We start from the raw sequence: 23,551 nt of genomic DNA on the forward strand, positions 1-23,551 counted from the left end.
GCTATAAGATGATGTGTAGGAATTATTGATGCATGGGGCACCATCAAATATAGAATTGGTATTAGTAGGGTTAGTTATCCATAATTCATTTATCCAAATAATGAAAATGTAATTTTTCACTGTGTAAAGAGTGACTAATCTGATTCACCCATGAAAGCATCCTCCAGTTGTACATGTAGTTTCTCATATTAACATTGTCTCTCTGTCCAGGCATTTGTACTGCGACCATCACCCTAGAGCCTGGGCACATACAGGAAGTCAGGAGAACATGTGGTACATAGAGGAGACACCGTTCTACCTCAGAGTTGGACACCTTCTCCCCTACTCCATGTCAGATTCCAACACAACTGACTTCACCAACCCCTCCACCTTCATCCTGCTGGGCATTCCAGGCCTGGAGGCAGCCCATGTCTGGATCTCCATCCCCTTCTTCACCATGTATGCCGTAGCCATCTTCGGGAACTTCGCTATCCTGTTCATCGTGAAGAGGGAGCCAAGCCTCCATGGACCCATGTACTATTTCCTCTGCATGCTGGCCACCACTGACCTGGTCGTGTCCACGTCCACCCTGCCCAAAATGCTGAGCATCTTCTGGTTCAGTTCCAGGGAGATCGATTTCAGTGCCTGCCTCACCCAGATGTACTTCTTTCACTGCTTTTCAGCAATGGAGTCTGGGATTTTCGTGGCCATGGCTTTCGATCGTTATGTGGCCATCTGCGATCCCCTGAGACATTCCACCATCCTGACAAACCCTGTGGTGGCAAAGATTGGCCTGGCCGTGGTGCTGCGTGGCATCATGCTCATACTGCCCCATCCTGTCCTTGCCAGACGGTGGCCATATTGTAGAACCAACATCATTCCCCACACGTACTGCGAACACATGGCCGTGGTGAATCTGGCCTGTGCCGACATCCGCATCAGTAGTTACTATGGTCTCTTTGTGGTATTCTCTGTGATCGGTCTGGATGGTTTTTTTATTGTTGTGTCCTATCTCCAGATCCTCAGGGCCATCTCCATCCTCCCCACAAAGGACGCCCGGCTCAAGACTTTTGGGACCTGCATCTCCCACCTCTGTGTCATCTTAGCCTTTTACATCCCAGGTCTCTTCTCCTTCCTCACACACCGGTTTGGCCACAATGTGCCCCTGCACTTCCACATTCTCATTGCCAATGTTTACCTCCTTGTGCCCCTGTGACAATGCGGTTCTGGCGGGACCCAACTGAGAGTGCCAACTCAGGACAAATTGCTAAAACAGGGCAGTTACAGCCCAAGGCTGGGGTTTCTCTACCTCTAAGGCAACCAAACCAGCCAGACTAAGAGGACTTCGGTCTCACCCCACTGGCTAACCGCAACCTCACAAGCAATTTCCTTGGACACTCCAGTTTCCCAGTATCACCACCAGTGCCGCTCGTTATGGGGATAAATGGTTATGAAAACCAATATCCCAATATACACAAAAAGGGTTCTCTCGATCCCAAAGGACCAAGCCCCAGATCCAGGTCAATATACAAATCAGATCTTTCCCACAAATCACGCTGTTACCAATCCTTTAGAATCTAAAATCTAAAGGTTTATTCTTAAAAGGGAAAAAGATAGAGATGAGAGTTAGAATTGGTTAAATGGAATCAATTACATACAGTAATGGCAAAGTTCTTGGTTCAGGCTTGCAGCAGCGATGGAATAAACTGCAGGTTCAAATCAAGTCTCTGGAACACACCCCCACTGGGATGGGTCCTCAGTCCTTTGTTCAAAGCTTCAGCTTGTAGTAAAGTTCCTCCAGAGGTATGAAGCAGGATTGAAGACCAAATGGAGATGAGGCATCAGCCTTTTATAGTCTTTTCCAGGTGTAAGAACACCTCTTTGTTCTTACTGTGGAAAATTACAGCAACATGGAGTCTGGAGTCATATGGGCCAGTTCCTGCATACTTTACTGAGTTACAAGGCGTATCTGCCTTCTCTCCATGGGTCCATTGTATAGCTGATGGTCCTTAATGGGCCATCAAGGAGGCTAGGCAGAGCTAATCCCAGCTTGTCTGGGATGTCACCCAGAAGCATAGCATAAATTTGCCATACAGACCGTATAGTGCCAAGATTCATAACTTCAACTACAAAACTGATACACACATATAGACAGCATAATCATAACCAGTAAACCCTGATCTTGTCTAAGACACCCCATTTGACCCCCTTTATACAAGATTTGGGTGCCACTACAGGACCTTGGTTGCAACAATGATCTATATGGTCCCAATTTATGTCAATAACGTCACACCCCCGACGCAAAATGGATGCAGGAAGGGATGACACAAACATCACTGACTGCATCCCAAGAGCTCCCCATCCTGGGTTCTGTCTCACTACAGCTAGTATTGGGATAGAAGCCGTACCAGTGTATAACAGAAATGGTTTATCAAAGTCATGTTCAACAACATGACTGAACCTCTTTACAAACTCAAGGTAAAACTTAGTTAGAACAATAGTGGATTGGATCTGCTCTCGCAGTATGGTTCCTGTATGTCTCATGCGATCTTGCCAAGAGCTAAAGAAAACAGCTACTTTATTCATACATGCTCGGGCAAATGTTTGGAACCCAATTAACATCAAATAAATGCAGATATTAATGTTCTTCATAGTACAGGAATCTTGGCATTTATCCCTGAAAGCAATATGGTATTGTGCCTCAGTTTTCCTTTTCATACAGCACATTAGGTCTGGAATGTCTTTTCCCCTGTGAAAAGTTCCAATATTGTTTACAGGCATTAACTGTGAAACATCAGCATAACAAGGCCTTTTAACATAAATTGTGTTCTCAGGTATTCCTTTTAACATGTACAAGGGATTCTCCAAAAGATTATGCGCATTGTACACTTTTACAGTTTGTGGTAATAGCAACACATGTGTTACAAAAATTGCCATCAGCAATAACAACAAATTCATTGCGAATGTCCATTTACAATCATGTTTGTCATGCCCCATCTTTGGCTCAATACCACTGGAGTTTGGGCATTCTAGGGTTAGCCTGTGGCTTCCCTTTGCCAAATTCAGTTTTCTCTTTCCTCCTTGTCCTGCAGGATCAAACCCTGATTTCTCTTGCTTAACAGAATTCCCTGGCTGATGGGGTGGGCTCTCTGTGCTGACAGCTATTAGCAAGTCCTTCCTCTCCCAGCCAGGCAAGTAATTTGCATTACCACAGACAGGAGCCAGTCCATCAGTTTTCATATTCGTAACTGCTATCATTTCCAAGGCTGGACTCTGTCTTAAAGAGATACCACACAAATCTAAAGAGTCTGAGGGTGAGAGTTTGCTTGCTCTCCCCTGCATCCTCAAGCCTTTAGCCATAAAACTGCTCTGCTCTGTCACATCAGTAACCAAATCTGTTCTCAGACCCTGAAGCACAAACTGCTCATTGAAAAAATCAGAATGGAGACATTCCTGTTCCAACACCATTGTCTTTCCAACAAGTTGGCCCCACACAGCCACTTGGTCATAGGGCTGCCTCAATTCCTTAACAACTTTTACTTCCTCTGAGACCTTCTCAAAGCTACCCACACTGGATCTTTCAAAAGGACAGTCAGTGGATCCATTCACAACAGACAACTTCCAGCTGCTAGGAACTGAAACTTCCTTGATTACATCACTCTCACACCCCTCAGTTGCAGGGAACTGCTTGCACAGATTACCATGAGGATTCCTTTCCCCAGGAGCTTTTCTAAGCAGCAATTCACCCCTCACAGAAATTCTGCCCTTACCCTCTTCACCTAGGGCTTGCTCTAAAGGAACACTTCCCTGAGCAACAACAGACTCTGTCTCGGTCTTACTCACATCCAGGATCACCTTTGGCCCACCAGGCCAATTTCTACACAATCCCCTTTCAGGCAAACCCCTAGACTCACTAGATGAAAGGTCAGAAGCATCCTTCTTTCCTTTGCCACACGCAAGTGTAGGAATTTTTTCCTTTTTGCTACAAGTTGTTAAACTGTCAGTAGGTACCACAACCAAATTACCTTTTCGCTCTCCTTGTGCCCTGGCTAGGGTATCACCCTGATCAGACAGAGTTGTTACACCCTTCTCCAACCACACACAAGCAACTGGCAAAATACAAGCACCAGAATTGTCTGGTCTCTGGGATTTTGCTAAGACACTAACTGGATGCAACCTAGTTACAGTGCCATTCTCCCCAGCAGACACAGACTTAGGACCACTCCCTTCCTGGGCTTTAGTTGAATCCAGAACCATCTCTGAGACAACTGAATTACTCTCAACCATCACAGGCTGAAAGGCACCTTCTGTCTGCTCCACAGACAAAGAAGAGCTGGAGACACATTTTCCTTTACTAGACATACAGTTTGGGATTTCATTTTCCTCGTCCCAGCCCACAGGGCTGTTCCCAGACAACTGCTTGGAGACTGGGGTAGCTTCCTCCATAGGCAAGTCAATACCCCTGACAGACACAGGCACATTCCCTTCATTATCCCTATTCTTCACACAGGACACAGGTAAGGGATAGGGACACTCATCTTCCACTCTCCTTGCCTTCCCAAACTGCTGACTAGATAAAGCCATCAGCTCGCAAGACTGCCTAGGCTCCTCCAAAACCTCCTTCTTCTCCTCTCCCTTCGCTTGATCTAATTCCAGATTTACTTCTGAGACATTAGATAGACATTCAGAAACTTCATTCACAGCCAAACAGCTACTTCCCAAAGACAAACTTTTGGAGAAACCCTCTATAGACACAACCTTAGGATCAATCCTCTCCTGTGCCTGGTTTGCATTAACTTGACTGACCATAGCTTTAATATCATTTCCAATCATAATATCCTTAGGGATTGTGTCTTTTACTCCCACAACCATGGTGCCCTCAAATCCCTCCCATTTCAGGTGGATTTTAGCCAAAGGCACCCTGACAAAATACTCAGAGAAGGCTACAACAGTTACATCTTCACCTGGAAAATAATCTTCCTTCCTGACAAGACTTGCTTTAACCAGAGTAATATCTGCTGCGGTGTCCCTCCATGCCATACACCTTACTCCATTCACTTCTGCACTGCCAATAAACTCTGCATTATTTCCCCCATATTTAGCTTTAATGTGAGTTTTAAGGTCAAATTCTTCAGAGACCACAGAAACAGCATTTGCATACAGGGCAATAGAGCTGGGCTCTGTGTAGCTTGCCTGTGAGTCTACAACAACAGGGTTAGCATTTGCCGTGGCATTTGGGGTTGCTGGTTTTGGGCTGCCCTTCAGGGTTGGGCAGTCTGGTCTCATGTGGCCCAGCATACCACAGTGATAGCATGTAACCTGTTCCGTCCTGGGATGTGAGTTCCTACCCTCCGGGCCCCCTTGAACTCCTTTAGGAGAGTCAGGTTTGCTTTTAAATCCTTCCCTCCTTTTGAACTGGGGAGAATGGGGATTAGTTTTCCCCGGGGTTTTACACCCTTCCCGAGCCCTGTTTTGGGTGTGGGCATCTGCAATCTCTGCTGCCCGTAGGACCGACTCGGGGTCCCTGTCACACACAGCTGCTCTCACATGGTCAGGCACAATGTCTAAGAACTGTTCCAAAATTATTAAATCCAGCAGTTTTTCAAAATTCCCATGTGCCTTGGCTCCCATAACCCACTTTTTAACAAAACCCATCAGCTTATGAGCACATTCTACAAAAGTACAATCATTAGACATCTTAAACTTTCTAAACTTAACTCTGTAGGATTCAGGAGTAACCCTGAACCGCCTTAACACAGAATCCTTAAACCGCTCATAATCCAAGGCTTCTTCTTCCCCCAATTCATTAAATACCTCCCTGGCTTTTCCAGTCAGTCTGGTCAGCAGGATAGGCATTCGCTGACCCTCGGGGATCTGGTAGAGACTGCAGAGGCGTTCAAAGGTAGACAAAAACTCCTCTATATCCTCAGTATCGTTGTAAATGGGACACATCCTTTCCCAGTTTTTCTCATGGCGGGGGGGAAGTGGAGTACCAGGTGGGGATGACTTTCTCCGCTCTTCCATTACTTGGAGCTGAAGTCTGGCCATCTCCTGTTCCATCTTGTGAGTCTCCTGTTCCATCTTGCGGGTCTCCTGTTCAGCAGCGAGCAGCTCTAGACGCCCCTTACGAGATCTCTCTTCTAATTCTGCTATTTTTTGCTTCTCCAGCAATCGAAGATCTGCTAGCTTCTGTTCATGCTCAAGTTGCAGTTTACTTGTTGCCTTTTGCACTCTAATTTTTTCTGCATCTTCTGTAGCCTCAGGTAAGGGCTGTGCTCTCGCCCCCTGATCACTGGCTATTAACAGATTTCTCAGTTCTTCCTTTGTAGCTTTCTTTCTAAAGCTTATCCTCTTTTCTGAGCACAAATTTTCCAGGGCTTTTTTTGCCAAGTCCCTCATATGCTCTTTGCTCAGCCATTGCAGCAGCTCTTTAACCCACAAAACTCTCAATCCCGAAATTCAAATTTGGATAGCGTGGGGTTCTGACCCAAAGCTTAATTGACCTGGTTCTGTGGATCCAAGCACGACTACGCCACTGTGACAATGCGGTTCTGGCGGGACCCAACTGAGAGTGCCAACTCAGGACAAATTGCTAAAACAGGGCAGTTACAGCCCAAGGCTGGGGTTTCTCTACCTCTAAGGCAACCAAACCAGCCAGACTAAGAGGACTTCGGTCTCACCCCACTGGCTAACCGCAACCTCACAAGCAATTTCCTTGGACACTCCAGTTTCCCAGTATCACCACCAGTGCCGCTCGTTATGGGGATAAATGGTTATGAAAACCAATATCCCAATATACACAAAAAGGGTTCTCTCGATCCCAAAGGACCAAGCCCCAGATCCAGGTCAATATACAAATCAGATCTTTCCCACAAATCACGCTGTTACCAATCCTTTAGAATCTAAAATCTAAAGGTTTATTCTTAAAAGGGAAAAAGATAGAGATGAGAGTTAGAATTGGTTAAATGGAATCAATTACATACAGTAATGGCAAAGTTCTTGGTTCAGGCTTGCAGCAGCGATGGAATAAACTGCAGGTTCAAATCAAGTCTCTGGAACACACCCCCACTGGGATGGGTCCTCAGTCCTTTGTTCAAAGCTTCAGCTTGTAGTAAAGTTCCTCCAGAGGTATGAAGCAGGATTGAAGACCAAATGGAGATGAGGCATCAGCCTTTTATAGTCTTTTCCAGGTGTAAGAACACCTCTTTGTTCTTACTGTGGAAAATTACAGCAACATGGAGTCTGGAGTCATATGGGCCAGTTCCTGCATACTTTGCTGAGTTACAAGGCGTATCTGCCTTCTCTCCATGGGTCCATTGTATAGCTGATGGTCCTTAATGGGCCATCAAGGAGGCTAGGCAGAGCTAATCCCAGCTTGTCTGGGATGTCACCCAGAAGCATAGCATAAGTTTGCCATACAGACAGTATAGTGCCAAGATTCATAACTTCAACTACAAAACTGACACACACATATAGACAGCATAATCATAACCAGTAATCCATAACCTTGTCTAAGACACCCCATTTGACCCCCTTTATACAAGATTTGGGTGCCACTACAGGACCTTGGTTGCAACAATGATCTATATGGTCCCAATTTATGTCAATAACGTCACAGCCCCCCATGCTCAACCCCATCATCTATGGAGTAAGGACCAAACAGATCTGGAACAGGCTGCTCCAGCTTTTTACTCATAAAGGGACCTAAAGTTTTCTCCTGGTTCTTTGGCTCTTAGACTAAGCTCCATGCAGAGCTGGTCAGTGACATGGAGCTGGTCCCTCTTCCCTGAATTACCTGCTGGATAGTCAAAGAGACATTAAATACTTTGCTGACCTTATTGTGCTGTGTCAGGATGATAAACTGGGCATTTGGTCTATGTAGAACTAATTGGGCTGCCACCTTTTCTAATTGCCCTGAGGTTCCTCCCTCCTCCTCCAAGGCCCTACCCTGGTGACTCGCTCCTCTCCTCCCCTCCCCTCCCCCATCACTTGCTGGATCATCTCTGTTGGGGTATGCCTTTGGACACGATGGACAGACAAACAATTAGGGTATCCTATGTCTTCAGACATGACCAACGGACACACAGGAATGCACAGAGACTGGAGTCTTCAGTTAGAGATGTGTGTTTATTGTAGCAGGAGCTTAGCCTGCAGAAGCATATCTGAATCACTCGTTCCCCTCCCCCACATCCCAAGGAGTGAGCCCACATGTTTGTTAGGCATTTCCCTTTGTTGTAAGCATTAACCCTCTCCCTACCCAGGTGGGCAGTTCTGGTCTTGCTCTTGGCCCAATAAATGTTCTCTAATTATCTTGCTAAATTCTCCACCCCATTTGTGTTTTCCTTTGTATTCTACCTGTTGCCTTATCAGGGCTATTGAGCACTCAATAACTGCTAACAGGTAGCTTTGCACCTTCTGTGTGCATGTGTCATGGGACTTTCCATGTTCATCTCTTGGTTCCTGCCAGACAGAGCACCTGCAAAATTGCGAGCTTCTGTTGGCAGTTTACCAGAGAGAGCAGATATCTGACAGAGTTAAACACTCACAATCTCTTTGACACTTTTCACCCCAAAGCACCCCATATTCACCATGGTGATGGAATTATGCTTTGCATCATTCTAAATGTCTTGATCTGCTAAACACTGATATTTCACTGGGTTGTATATGCTATCATTGTATGTGAAGCTATGAAATCTTCCAATTTGTGAGTTACAAAAGCATGATGTGAGGCTGGAAACATTCAAAACCAGCATTTCAGGTACAGCAGTGGAGTAGCCAGAGAGACTGGAAGGGACCTCAAGAGGTTATCAAGTCCAGTCCCCTGCACTTATGGCAGGACTAGAACCTTCTAGAACATCCCTGACAGGTGTTTGTCTAACCTATTCTTTAAAATCTCCAACGATGGAGATTTCACATCCTTCTTAGGAAATTTATTCCAGTGCTTAAATATCCTGACAGGAAATTATTTCCTAATGTCCAATCTAAACCTCCCTTTCTGCAATTTCAGCCCATTGCTTCTGGTCCTACAATCAGAGTTTAAGGAGAGCAATTTTTCTCCCTCCTCCTTGTCACAACCTTTTTGGTATTTGAAAATGGTAATCATGTCCCCTCTCAGTCTTCTCTTTTCCAGACTAAACAAACCCTTTTTTTTCCAATCTTCCCTCATAGGTCATCTTTTCTATACCTTCAATCATTTTTGTTGTTCTTCTCTGGACTCTCTCCAATTTGTCCACATCTTTCCTGAAATGTGGCGCACAAAACTGGACACAATACTCCAGCTGAGGTCTAATCAGCGCAGAGTAGAGCGGAAGAATTACTTCTTGTGTCTGGCTTACAACACTCCTGTTAATGCATCCCAGAATGATGTTTGCTTTTTTTACAACAGTTTTACACTGTTGACTCATATTTAGCTTGTGGTCCACTATGACCCCAGATCCCTTTCCGCAGTAGTCCTTCCTAATCATTTGTTTCCCATTTTGTATTTGTGCAACTGATTGTTCCTACCTAAATGGATTACTTTTACATTTGTCCTTATTGAATTTCATCCTTTTTACCTCAGACCATTTCTCCAGTTTGTGCAGATCATTTTGAATTTTCCTCCTATCCCCCAAAGTACTTGCAAACCCTCCTGGCTTGGTATCATCCACAAACTTTATAAGTGTACTCTCTATGCCATGATCTAAATCGTTGATGAAGATATTGAAAAGAACCAGAGCCAGAACTGATTCCCTGTGGAACCCCAAATGTTATGCCTCTCCAGCATGACTGTGAGCCATTTATAACTACTCTCTGGGAACACTTATCGGACCAGTTATGCACCCACTTTATAGTAGTTCCATCTAGGTTGTATTTCCCTAGTTTCTTAATGAGAAGATCATGTGAGACTATATCAAAAACCTTATTAAAGTGTAGATATACCACATCTACCACTTACCCGCAATCCACAAGACTTGTTACCCTGTCATAAAAAGCTATCAGGTTGGTTTGACATGATTTGTTCTTGACAAATCCACGCTGACTATCACTTACCACCTTATTATCCTCTAGATATTTGCAAATTGATTCCTTAATTATTTGCTCCATTATCTTATCTGGTACAGAAGTTAAGCTGACTGGTCTGTAATTGCCTGGGTTGCCCTTACATCCATTTTTATAGATAGGCACTATATGTGCTCTTTTCTAGTCTTTTGAAATCTCTTCTGTCTTCCATGACTCTTCAAAAATAATAACTAATGGCTCAGATATCTCCTCAGCCAGTTCCTTGAGTATTCTAGGATGCATTTCATCAGGCCCTGGTGACTTGAAGATATCTAACTTTTCCAAGCAACTTTTAACTTGTTCTTTCCCTATTTTAGCATCTGAACCTACCCCGTTTTCACTGGCATTCTCTATGGCAACCTTCTTGCTGAAAACCAAAACAAAGAAATCATTAAGCACTTCTGCCATTTTCACATTTTCTGTTATTGTTTTTCCCTCTTCATTTAGTAATAGGCCTACCCTGTCCTTGGTCTTCCTCTAGCTTCTAATCGATTTGTAAAATGTTTTCTTGTTACCCTTTATGTCCCTAGCTAATTTGATCTCGTTTTGTCCCTTGGCCTTTCTAATTTTGCCCCTACATACATGTGTTATTTGTTTATATTCCTCCTTTGTAATTTATAATCTTGTTTCCACTTTTTGTAGGATTCTTTTTGATTTTTAGATCATTCGAGATCTCCTGGTTAAGCCAGAGTGGTGTCTTTCCATACTTCCTGTCTTTCCTATGCAGTGGGATAGTTTGCTCTTGTGCCCTTACTAATATCTCTCTGGAAAACCTGCCAGCTGTCTTCTATTGTTTTTCCCCTTAGACTTGCTTCCCATGAGATCTTACCTACCTACTCCCCTGAGTTTGCTAAAGTCGCCTTCTTGAAATCCATTGTCTTTATTTTGCTGTTCTCCCTCCTACCATTCCTTAGAATCATGAACTCTATCATTTCATGATCACCTTCCCCCAAACTACCTTCCACTTTCAAATTCTCAATCAGTTCCTCCTTCTTTGTCAAAATCAAGTCTAGCATAGCCTTTCCCCTAGTAGCTTTCTCCACCTTCTGGAACAAAATATTGTCTCCAAGAACTTATTGGATAATCTGTGCCCTGCAGAATTATTTTCCCAATAAATGTCTGGGTAGCTGAAATCCCCCATTACCACCAAGTCCTGTGCTTTAGATGTTTTTGTTAGTTGTTTAAAAAAACTCCTCATTCACCTCTTCTTCCTGGTTATATTTTACCGCTTTTATCCTTACTCAGAGACTATCAACAAGTCTGTCTGCTACTTCTATCTCAATCTCAAACTAAGTGTATACAGTCTTAATATATAAGGCAACATCTCCTCCCTTTTTCCCCTGCCTATCCTTCCTCAGCAAGCTGTATCCTTCTATGCCAATATTCCAGTCATGCGTATTGTCCCACCAGGTCTCTGTGATGCCAGCTATGTCATAGCTGTGTTCATTGACCAGCATTATGAGTTCTTCCTGCTCATTCCCCACACTTCTCGCTGTGACGGTGTACCCCATAAGGCTTCATGGGAATATGCTTCTGAATGTATATATGACATAACTGGAATATGTTTTACGCTACATATACCATGTAACATATCTCTGTAAAGGTTATGACCTACTGAATCTATTCATCCTATTTGTATGCATGTGTCGTTGTATTCAAAGTTATGAATATTGGCTGTGTTCTTGCTTGATTTCTAAGTAGCCTTTGTAAAGCATTTGGTCAGCTTCTTGAGAAAGGAATGCGCAAGTTAAATGCCCAGTCAAAAAGCACTTAACAGATAATGGATCTTGGGAGTCTCCAATCCACATAAGACGTCTACATGGGGACGTTCAAGGGAGCAGGTAAGCCATGGCTGCTGCCTGTAAAAACTGAGTCATGCATGGACATGTGACTTGCCCGTGTGACTCCAAAACTCCATCTTGGAGCTGGAATTTGCATAGGGGAGAGGAGGGGGTCTCCACCCAGAACAGAAAGTCTATTTAAACCCCTGGGAGACCCCTCCATTTGGTCTTCAGCTGGCTAAAGAGAGAGCCTCTCCACCCCCAAGGATACCTGAAAGAAACTGGAACAAAGGACAGTAACTACAGGGGGTGTGACTGATTGCTGGACCCAAACTAGAAGGAGACTAGTCTGTAAAAGGAAACTTACTGGGTGAGGTTTTATTTGCGTTCAGTTTTCTTAGATATAGACTTGCGTGTTCTATTTTATTTTACTTGGTAATACACTTTGTTCTGTCTGTTACTATTTGGAACCACTTAAATCCTACTTTCTGTATTTAATAAACTCACTTTTTACTTATCAATTAACCCAGAGTATGTATTAATACCTGGGGGGGGGGGGCAAGCAGCTGTGCATATCTTTCTATCAGTGTTATAGAGGGTGAACAATTTATGAGTTTACCCTGTATAAGCCTTATACAGGGTAAAACAGATTTATTTGGGGTTTGGACCCCATTGGGAGTTGGGCATCTGAATGTTAAAGACAGGAACACTTCTGTAAGTTGCTTTCAGTTATGTCTGCAGCTTTGGGGCATGTGGTTCAGACCCTGAGTCTGTGTTGGAGCAGACTGGTGTATCTGGCTTAACAAGACAGGGTGCTGGATTCCCAGGCTGGCAGGGAAAGCAGGGGCAGAAGTCGTCTTGGTACATCAGTTGGCAGTTCCCAACCCGTCACACTTGCATTAGTATACAAACTTTTAAGCTATTGATTTGATATTCCCCACCCCAGTTCTGTCTTGTCTCTTGTTGATCCCTGCTATTACAGCCTATGCTCCCCCCAATTTCTGACCCTTCTCCCAGGTCTCCATGTGTTTGACTTACCTGTAGGCTTTGGTCTCCTGCCCCTTTTGAACCTAGTTTAAAGCCCTCCTCACTAGGTTAGCCAGTCTGTTTCCAAATATGTTCTTCCCCTTCCTTCATAGGAGGACCCCATCTCTTCTTAGCAGTCCTTCCTGGAACATCATCCCATGGACAAGGAAGCTGAAGCATTCCTGGTGACACCATATTCGCAGCCATGCGTTCACCCCCAGGATGCATTTGTCTCTGCCCAGGCCCCATCCTTGACTGGAAAGATCGAAGAGAACACCAGTAGTCACGTGCCTACTTTTTATTGTTTTTATTTTGATTGCAACAAAAGTCAATGTTATATCTTTTTAAAAAAAATATATAAGTGGTACCACATTATTTTAATATTATGGTTTGAATCAGGGCACATAGGAGGCATAGAACAACATGCCCCGAGGAGACTGAAACCAACAGGGAAAATCCAAACCCTGATGAAAATGGACAGATCCCTCAAATTGACCTGGTGTTACCTGGGGACAGAGCAATAGAAAATATGGGTAACAAACTTTCAGGGTTCCCACACACACACACTCTGAACTCTGGGGTACAGATGAGGGGACCCGCATGAAGGACCCTCTAAGCTTATATTTTACCAGCTTAGGTCAAAACTTCTCCAAGGCAAAAATTCTTTAGACTTATATTGCTGCCACCACCACGTGATTTACACAAAATATTCAGGGAAGGGTCACTTGGAATCTCTATCCCCCCAAAATATCCCCCCAAGCCCCTTCACCCCCTTTCATGAGGAGGCTTGAGAATAAACTACCAACCAGTTTCCTTAGCAATGTAAGCGCAGTCCAGACCCTTTGTCTTCAGGACGCTGAAATCAATCAGGTTCTTAAAAGAAGAATTTTATTTTAAAAAAAAAGCAATAGAATCACATCTGCAAAATCAGAATGGAAGGTCACTTTACAGGATAATAAAAAGATTTAAAACACAGAGGATTCCCCTCTGGGCTCAGCTTCACAGTTACAAAAACAGGAATAAAACTACCTTTGTAGCACAGGAATTTCCTTGCTCTATTCACAGTCTCTGTGGTTTTAAATGGATTATTCCAGGTATAATTTCAGGAGATATTGTATCTGCTTTGCTTCTCCCTCCAGTCCGGAGAGGGAACAACCCACAGAGCAACAAACATGTTGTCATAAACAGACAGTTAAGGGTTAATTCCTCTTTTACCTGTAAAGGGTTAAGAAGTTCACATAGCCTAGCTGACACCTGACCAGAGGAACCAATGGGGGGACAAGATGTTTTCAAAGAGGGAGGAGGGAAAAAAGTCCTTTGTCTGTTCAGAAAAGTTTGTGCCGGAGTGAAGGATCCAGGAATCAGCCATCTAACATTTCTTAAAAGTAGTAAGTGTTTAGAGAAGGAATGTATTAGATTATGTTTATTTTCTTTTGTGACTTCTTTTTGCATAGAGGAAGAATCAAATTGGGGTTCTTTGTGTAACTAAGGTTTTGCCCAGAGGGACATCCTCTGTGTTTTGAATCTGTTGTCTGTGAGAGTAGCTTGCATGCTAATCTCACAGACGTATTCCGTTCACCCTTTTTCTTTAATTAAAAGTCTTCTTTTAAGAACCTGATTTATTTTTCCTTGTTTTAAGTTCCAAGGGTTTAGGATCTGGATCTGGGCTCACCAGGAATTGGTGGGAGGTGAATCAGTCTCAATCCTGCCAGGAAAAGGGGGTTAAAGACTGGGGAAATATTTGGGGGGAAGACAGAGTTTCCAAATGACTCTCCCATAAATGTTTGTTTAAACTATTTGGTGGTGGCAGCTACTAGATCTAAGCTGGTAAATAAGCTTAGGGGTTATCTCATGCAGGTCCCCACATCTGTACCCTAAAGTTCAGAGTGGGGGTGACACCTTGACACATGTCCTTTGCCCCTAGATTTGAAAGTGTCTTCTTTTCTCATTTGTCCTTCTGGTCAGGTGCCAGCTAGGTTATTTGAACTGCTTAACCCTGTACAGGTAAGTCAATCCAGTACAGCTGCCAAGGACACATAAAGGTTGCTACCATTCCCCCTATGTTCATGACACACACCCCAAATCACAGACGGTGCTGGACAGCCTTTTCCACACTGGTTGTGATTTCTTCCTGGAGCTCTAGGAGAAAACAGAGTTAATAAGACACATGCACTTTTAAACATAATACTGATTATATAAGAACTAACAGTATTTCCCACATTTTAAGGATGATTTTAACCAGTTGATTCTGGGAAATTTTCACGGGAGAGTGCATCAGCCACTTTGTTAGAAGCTCCTGAAATGTGTTGTATATCAAAATCTTGGTAGACACCTTCAGGCCACTCAGCGTCATCTCCTCCCTGGGCTGTAAACTGAAAAACCTTTAATTCTCTGGAATAAAAGGGCTTTAGAGAATTAACATGGTACACTTTAGGCTTTAGGTGGGGAATGCTATGAGATAGTTAACAGCTCCCAGGTGCTCTTGGACTGTAAATGGCCCTTCACATGATGCTTTCATCTTATGGGCCTGGAGCGCCTTCAAGACCATGACCTGGGCCCCTACTTTGAAGGAACGCTCTCTGGCATGTTTATCATACCAAGCCTTTTGCTCTTTCTGAGTAGCTTTTAGGTTTTCTCTTGCAAGGGCTAAAGAGTCTCAGAGGGTGTTTTGTAGGTTGGTTTCAAAGTCCAGAATGTTAGTTCCTGGAGAAGGTGTAAACCCCTTCCAGTGCTGTTTCACCAACTGTAATGGCCCCTTAACCTCGTGGCCAAACACAAGTTCAAATGATGAAAAGCCCAGACTGGGATGTGGTACAGCCCTGTAGGCAAAGAGCAATTGCTGTAACACTAGGTCCCAATCACTGGAGTGCTCATTTACGAATTTATGTATTATGGCCCCCAAAGTTCCATTAAACCTCTCCAACAGGCCATTGGTTTGATGGTGGTATGGGGTGGCAACCAAGTGGTTCACCCCATGAGCTTCCCACAGGTTTTTCATGGTCCCTGCCAGGAAATTAGTTCCCGAATTTGTAAGGATGTCTGAGGGTCAACCTACTCTGGCAAAAAGGTCTGTTAATGCCTGGCACATGCTTTTAGCCTTGGTGTTGCTTAGAGCTACTGCTTCCAGCCATCGGGTGGCAAAATCCATGAAAGTCAGTATGTACTGCTTTCCTCTGGGTGTCTTCTTTAGGAAAGGACCCAGAATATCCACAGCTTTTCGCTGAAATGGACCCTCAATTATGGGGAGTTCCGGTTCTGGGACTGGTTCTGGTTGGGTCTCTGGGACAGAGACTACTAAGGGTGTACTGCCTTTTAAACTTAGAGATGATTATGTGATTGATTCTCTGTAGTCTTTAATGAATATTATCATGTACAGTGTAAAGAAGAGGACATGGGACATCAAATATGTTAAATGTTCTTTTATTAATTGTTAATGTTTTTTAATATTATATATAACATGATGATATTTGTTGATAATATGGGGCCCATATGTACTGGTGTGAATATTGTTGTGGCTGTGGCAGAATTTTAGCAAGGGGGAATGTAAAAGGACTTTTGACCCCTCACTAAAACTTGGTGAGGATTTTTGTTTGACCAGCTCCTAGTATCAGAATGAAGGGGAAGAGTCAATGGAAAACCAGGCCTCAGGGGCAATGGGGAGAGGCTAACGCTCCCAGTCAGGCTGATTGACATGGGAGGCAGGCCAATGAGGAAGTCAGGAGGTCATAGCTTCATAGAACTGGAAGGGAACTTGAGAAGTCATCAATTCCAGTCCCCTGCACTAATGGCAAGACCAAGCACCATCTAGACCATCCCTGACAGGTGTTTGTCTAACCTGCTCTTAAAAATCTCCAATGATGGAGATTCCACAACCTCCCTAGGCAATTTATTCCAGTGCCTAACCACCCTGACAGTTAGGAAGTTTTTCCTAATGTCCAACCTAAACCTCCCTTGCTGCAATTTAAGTCCATTGCTTCTTGTCCTATCCTCAGAGGTTAAGGAGAACAATTTTTCTCCCTCCTCCTTGTAACAACCTTTTAGGTATTTGAAAACTGTTATCATGTCCCCTCTCTGTCTTCTCTTTTTCAGACTAAGCAAACCCAGTTCTTTCAATCTTCCCTCTTAGGTCATTTTTTCTAGCCCCCTAATCATCCTTGATGCTCTTCTCTGGACTCTCTCCAATTTGTCCACATCTTTCCTGAAATGTGGCACCCAGAACTGGACACCATACTCCAGTTGAGACCTAATCAGCATGGAGTAGAGTGGAAGAATTACTTCTGGTTTCTTGCTCGTGTCACTATGACCACTAGATCCCTTTCTGCAGTACTCCTTCCTAGGCAGTCATTTCCAATTCTGTATGTGTGCATCTGATTGTTCCTTGCTAAGTGGGACTGGAGCTGGGGATAAGGTTGGGACTGGAGCTGGAGCAGTCCAGTGCCCGATCTCATGAGCAGCTAGGAAGAGTGAGGGGGGACCCTTGGCAGATGGTCCAGCACAGGGAGACACTGCCAGCCAAGAGAACTTTCAGGCTATACTTGGGGGCATCCTAACCCTGATGGAGGGGCCAACACTGGGAAGAAGGGCCTTGCCATCCAGAGCCTGAGAGCGTGTGGCCACCACCAGACCACCACGGCATCCCTGCAGCACAGCCTGGGTTTGGGCAGGGGGCTGGAAAATGTGGGGAACAGACTATGAACAGACTTCCCTTACCTTCCAGAGATGGCTGTTCGGAGTTCCCCCATACCCACAGGGCAGAGTTACAGGTTTTCCGTTAACCTTTCCCATTTTTTCTTATTTTTAATTGGTTGTTGTTTAATAAATTGTATTTTCTTGAACTATATGTAATGATCAGTGTGTCAGAGAAAAGTGCAGAGTGGGGAGAGTACCCCAGAGTGGGGATATTCTATCTCCTGTCCTAAGCGACCTCAAAAAGTTTGGGCATCGAGCCCCCCAGGAATCCTGGGCCCAATGCCACACAGAACAGCGGACGGGGAGTCTTCAAGGTCAGGGAGGCCTCTGGGTAAAGGGAGTGGGAGTGAGAACTCTGATCCTTTCGATGGCCAATTCCACCAGGGTGGTGTATAATCCAGGAAAGTTCTCCCAAGAGCTGGACCATTCCTACTCTTCCATTTGTTAGGCAAAGCTTAACTGGGATGATTTAGTTGATGTTGGTACTGCTTTGAGCAGAGGGTTGGACTTCCCGGAGAATATCACATCATGTTCAAGGTCTTGATCCTTATCTTGAAGGTACTCAACAGCCTGGGGATTCAGAGACCCTAAAGTTCCAGCAACTGCACTTCTCTGGCCCAATGGGACTCTCGACAGCAGGGGTAAAGGTCATCTGTGCAGGAGCCAGAACTTTCTCAGGGGGCCAGTGCAAGGCTGCCCCAGGTACTCAATGAGCTCAATCACTTAACAAGGAGAAGGTTATGGAGTGATGCGAGTGCATTCTATCAGCACTTATAATGGGGAACAGAAACTTGATAACAGCGGGTTCTTAAAACTAGCTGGCAAAGATCTAACAAGAGTCAGTGGCTGGGCGTTGGTGGTGGACAAATTGAGAAAAGAGACAAAGTGGAAATGTTTAACACAGGGTAATTGACCATTCAAAGAGTTTAACAAGGATCAGGGTGTGTCTCTGTCACTGACAACATTTCAATTGTGATGGGATGTTTTTCTCAAAGATCTGCTCTAGTTCAAACAGGAATTAATCAGGACTGTCCTATGGCCTGTGCAATGCAGGAGGTCAGAGCAGATGATCACAATGATCCCTCCTGGCCATATAATCTACAAATCTCTCTAGAGTCCCCTGCAAGGATCATATTTCTGTGGGCCTCATTCTGTGTCCTTGTCACACCCTGGGTGTCACATTTTGGGTCTGGGCAGGTTGAAAGGAACACAGGAAATTCAAAGCTCAATGATGCTTGCTACTCAACGCCTCTGATAGGAAATGAACCAGACTGCCTGTGATTCTTTGTGCACCCCTACGTCTCTCTGGCCTTGGCTACACTCAGGACTTCCCAGCGCTGCTGTGGCAGCGCTGTGAAGCGCGAGTGTAGTCATGCCGCCAGCGCTGCGAGAGAGCTCTCGCAGCGCTGTAAGTAGTCCACCTCTCTGAGGGGAGTAGCTTGCAGCGCTGCGAGCGAGCGTGCAGCGCTGCAGGCTCTGATTACACTGGCGCTTTACAGCGCTGTACTTGCTGCGCTCGGGGAGGGCGTTTTCACACCCCTGAGTGCAGCAAGTTGCAGCGCTGTACAGCGCCAGTGTAGCCAAGGCTTCTATATAACACGCCCAGCGTCCTTCAGTGCACGAACCAAACCATTGTGTGTCTGGTGCTTTGTATCTGTCATTCCAGGTGCACTGAATTTGAGCCACATAAGAACATAAGAACATGTACTCTGTACTCCAATGTGTGACTGGAGAATGGAACATGTGCAATCTCCTGCTCCAACCCCACCGGCCTGAGCACTGAAGGCTTCTGTGAACTGCCCACAGTTGCAGGTTGGGCTCATTAGCTTCAGCTCTGTGTAAGGGGAATGTTGGCCGCTTAGTAAAACTTAGTGGGGATTTTTGGATGGCCAGCTCCCATACCGAAAGGAAGGGGAAGAGTTGATGGGAAACCAGGCCTCTGAGACTGACAGGCCCCAGGGGCACCAGGGAAAGGACAATGCTCCTGGTCAGACTGATTGACAGGGCAAGCAGGACAATGAGGGAGACAGAGGGTCAGGGGGATCCTGTCCTCCATGTGAGTTAGGGCTGCCTGGGCCAGAGGGACCGAGCTAAGGAGAGAGTAGGGGTCCGAGCTGAGCTGGAATCAGAGGCACAGCAGCCAGAGCCAGAGAAGCAGCCCAGAGAGCTGGAGGCAGAGCAGCAGCAGCACAGGGACTGGAGCTGTCTAGAGCCAGGTGCAGTGAGCAGCTGAGGAGAGCGTGTGGGATCCCTGGGCAGTGGGCACAGCATAGGGAGATAGCCCACAGAAGGGACCTTGCAGGCCAGACTTTTTTTTGGGGGGGGGGGACCATCATAACTCTGATGGGGGGGAATTAAATTTTAAAAAGAATAAGGAAAAATCCCCCTCCCAGTCTGGCCTGGAAGGACCCTTGGCTGGGGGTGTCTTTCTGCACTGGGCCCTTTGCCCAGGATCCCCCCTTGGCTGGCCTCACTGCACCCGGCTCCAGACTGCTCCAGCTCCAGCCCCAGCTCCACTGTTCTAGCTCCGGCTCCACTCGGTCTCAGCACTGATGCTGCTGCCTCCAGCCCCCTGGGCTGTCTCTCTGGCCCCTCTGGCTCTGTGGCTGCAGCCTGCTCCCAGCACAGTATCCGCTCTCCCTGGGCTGTGTCTCTGGCTCTGTGGCTGCAGCTCTGCTCCCAGCACAGTATCCGCTCTCCCCGGGCTGTGTCTCTGGCTCTGTGGCTGCAGCTCTGCTCCCAGGACAGGTCTGCTCTGTGGGCTGCTTCTGTGACTCTGCTCCCAGCTCTGACCTGCTCCCTCTGGCCCCTCTGGCTGGCATGGCTCTGCTCCCTAGCTCCCTGCTTAGCCTGCCCCATCAATCAGGCTGACCTGGAGCATTGCCCTCTCCCCATTCTTTTGATACTGGGAGCTAGCCAACCAAAACACCCCCACTGAATGTTAGTAAGGGGATGTAGTGGGGCGGCTCCCCCACTCCAGTGGAAAAGGGGTTAAAGTCAGCCCTGGGAGAAGGTTGTGGCTGAGAGCTGCTAAGCTGGGCTGATTTGGGGAAGCGGCTGCAGCTGGGCCATGCCCCAATCAGGCCACAGCTGGTGTGTATAAAAGGCTGTGAGCCAGTGGCCCAGAAGTCTCTCTCTCCAGGCTAGGATAGAGTAGGGCCTGACTGCTGGCAGAAAGGGTACTGGGAGTGAAGCAGGGCTGGGAAAAGGGCAGGGGAGCTCCAGGCTGGCAACTCCCCAGGCTACAGGGCCTGGTCCAAGGCCCATAGAGGTACTGGGAGGCAGAGGAAGGCAGCAGGTCTGAACCCCGTGCCTATGATGAGTGGCTTTTACACTACAGTCTGCCCCAGGGAGTGGGGGCTTAGTTATGACTGGCAGTAGCCCCAACTGAGGCAAGTTGGGGGTTCCCCAGAGCAGGGAGACCTAGAGGCAGAGTGTGGGGATATTGCCAGGGGGCAGCACCCCAGATAAAAGGGCACCAGGGTCTGGGAGGGACACAGGGCTGGAAACAAGCGGGACACCGGTCTGCAGAGGGCGCCCAGGTTGGAAAAGAGCTAATTCCCTGAGACGACCAGCAGGGGGCACCGCAGGGGGAATCACGCACATTTACAGGGGACAACAGTCCCTTTGGCTCCTTCCTTCCTTCCCCACAGCCCTGTTACCTCTGCCCTCCCCTCTGGTACCAGGGGTTCTCCTGGGAATTCATGAGAAGGAGGCACAGTTTGCACTCGAAGGCAGGAGACATGATTAGAACTAAAGCAGGGTTATAAAAGCTAATGGAGAGCCATGTGCTCCCAGCTGTGTGGCTGGTGCAGCCGCCACTCAATGGCCCATTCTTGCTAGCACCAATATAGTTCCCCGAACACGTGATCTGCTCTTAAAGGCCCAGGACACACTTCTAACAGCCAGGACAGGGCTGTGCATTCCCGCTGTCTCACACCCACCCAGCAGCCTATGTAATCCCCCATTCTTAGTGCTGCTCCTCCCCCATCTCCCCGCCTGCCCACTTTCTGGTTTGTTACACACAGTAGCTGTGTCTTGTCTGAATCTGATTTCTAAGCTCCTTGGGGCAGGGGCTGTTTCTCCCTCTGTGTTTGTGAAGGGCCCAGCACAAGGGGCCCTGAACTGCAGCAGGGCCTCTGCAGGCTTCCACAATACACAGGGGCGGCTCCAGGCACCACCGCACCAAGCGCGTGCATGGGGTGGCAAGCCATGGGGGGCGGCCTGCCGGTTGCTGTGAGGGCAGCAGTCAGGCTGCCTTCGGCGGCATGCTTGCGGGAGGTCCCGCGGTTTCAGCGGCAATTTGGCGGTGGGTACGCCGAAGACTCGGGACAGGCGGACCTCCCGCAGGCGCGCCGCCGAAAGCTGCCTCACTGCCGTGCTTGGGGTGGCAAAATACATAGAGCCACCCCTGACAATACAAATAATGATCATAAACAATAAACATAACAATCCATCCAAATCAGGAACTAGACCCACTTTGCCTTTAGCTACAGACAAAGGATCAAACCATGCTTGCCAGCTACAGAGTGTTAGTAACTTGAGTACAGGTAGACACAGCGCCTCTGTTGTGCTTGGACAGGAGAATTCGTTCAGTCTCATTCCTGGGCCTAAAAACTAAAAAAATTGCTGGTCTCTGATAACTTAGCAATAATCCTGTGTGTTAGGAGGAAGTGTTTGTGTCTCCCCACTCTCATCTGCCTCCAGATTTGTCTGTCTACCATCTGCCCATCCATCTTGGGGATTTACAGGGTATCAGACCCTTTGGAGACCTAGGCACTCTCCCTGGTTTTCTTACTAATCATCTGTAATTGTTAAATATGCACAACTGCACAGAGCAGCCTATTCCTCTCACTCAGCAGAGAGCCCAAGAGTTCTCATCTCCCTTTGGGAAGGGCCTTTAATAACTGTTTACTCCTCAAGCTGGTTTAATAGCACAGAAGTGGAGTCATGGAAAAGGAGATATTGGCTAGAATGTATCAGGTCTCCAGTTGTTTACATCCAGATGCTGCTTCTCCCCTAGGGGCTGAGCGAACCCCACTGGGATTGCACAGAGCTATATTATAAATGCTGCACACCCTCTGTGTCGGCTCTCAGCATGGGATGCTGCTGCAGATGCTGGGGTGAGAGAGGTGTGGGACACGGCTACCTGAGGAAGATTGCCAGGGAGAACACTTCCGTCTCAGAATTCACAGGTACACATCTCTTACTACTCGACACACCCAGTACAACATGGGCAATATGGAAGAGAGAATAGGTCTGTTGTTCTTTCCGCATTGCACAGCCATTAAGCATCCCAAGGCCCTTGCCACAGGGAATGAGTTCAGTCCAGTGTCACTGGCCAAAATGTCCCTCTTTGCTGTGCATCCCCGCCTGCCCTGGCTGATGGCCTCCAGCCCCGAGGTGGCTGCATTTCAGTGTCACAGGGGATCCTTCAGGATGAAAGGTGTTAGTATATGTACAATACAAGGCCAAATTCTGAGGCCATGGCTTGTACATTACTAAGGCTGCATCGAGGCAAAATTCCCCTTGGAGAAAGAGCTGAGAAAAGACCTCAGGAACCAGCGGTGTGTTAATGCACAGAGACTGTCACCACCTCCTCTTACCTGACTTCCTGGTACAAGTGCTGGAGGAACCAATGAGGGCCTTGCTCCTCTTGACCTGCTGCTCACAAACAGGGAAGAATTTGTAGGGGAAGCAGAAGTGGGTGGCAACCTGGGCAGCAGAGACCATGACATGGTTGAGTTCAGGATCCTGACAAAAGGAAGAAAGGAAAGCAGCAAAATACAGAATCTGTACTTTGATTCCCTTATGATGTGCAGAAATCCACTGGGAGGCTAATACGAGGGGAAACGGAGTCCAGGAGAGCTGGCTGTATTTTTAAAAAGCCTTACTGAGGGCACAGGAACAAACCATCTCAATGTGCAGAAAGAATAACAAATATGGCAGGTGACCAGCTTGGCTTAACAGTGAAATCTTCAGTGAGATTAAACACAAAAAGGAAGCTTACAAGAGGTGGAAACTGGGACAGATGACTA

At 46.4% G+C, this 23,551-nt stretch overlaps 1 protein-coding gene across 1 annotated transcript; it reads left to right on the forward strand.

Annotated features, from left to right (window-relative positions):
• Positions 1 to 328: 328 nt before the first annotated feature.
• LOC135884064 (olfactory receptor 52E8-like) lies at positions 329 to 7,687 on the forward strand. The gene is made up of 3 exons (XM_065411360.1): positions 329 to 1,183; positions 2,877 to 2,879; positions 7,598 to 7,687. Exons 1-3 carry the CDS (start codon positions 329 to 331, stop codon positions 7,685 to 7,687), a joined length of 948 nt encoding a protein of 315 aa, XP_065267432.1.
• The last annotated feature ends 15,864 nt before the right edge of the window (positions 7,688 to 23,551 follow it).

Source organism: Emys orbicularis, chromosome 1, assembly GCF_028017835.1.
Source record: "Emys orbicularis isolate rEmyOrb1 chromosome 1, rEmyOrb1.hap1, whole genome shotgun sequence".
NCBI lineage: Eukaryota > Metazoa > Chordata > Testudines > Emydidae > Emys > Emys orbicularis.

What these genes read in the sequence shown, in the direction of transcription:
- LOC135884064 (XM_065411360.1), top strand. Translation starts at nt 329, where the DNA reads ATGTCAGATTCCAACACAACTGACTTCACCAACCCCTCCACCTTCATC.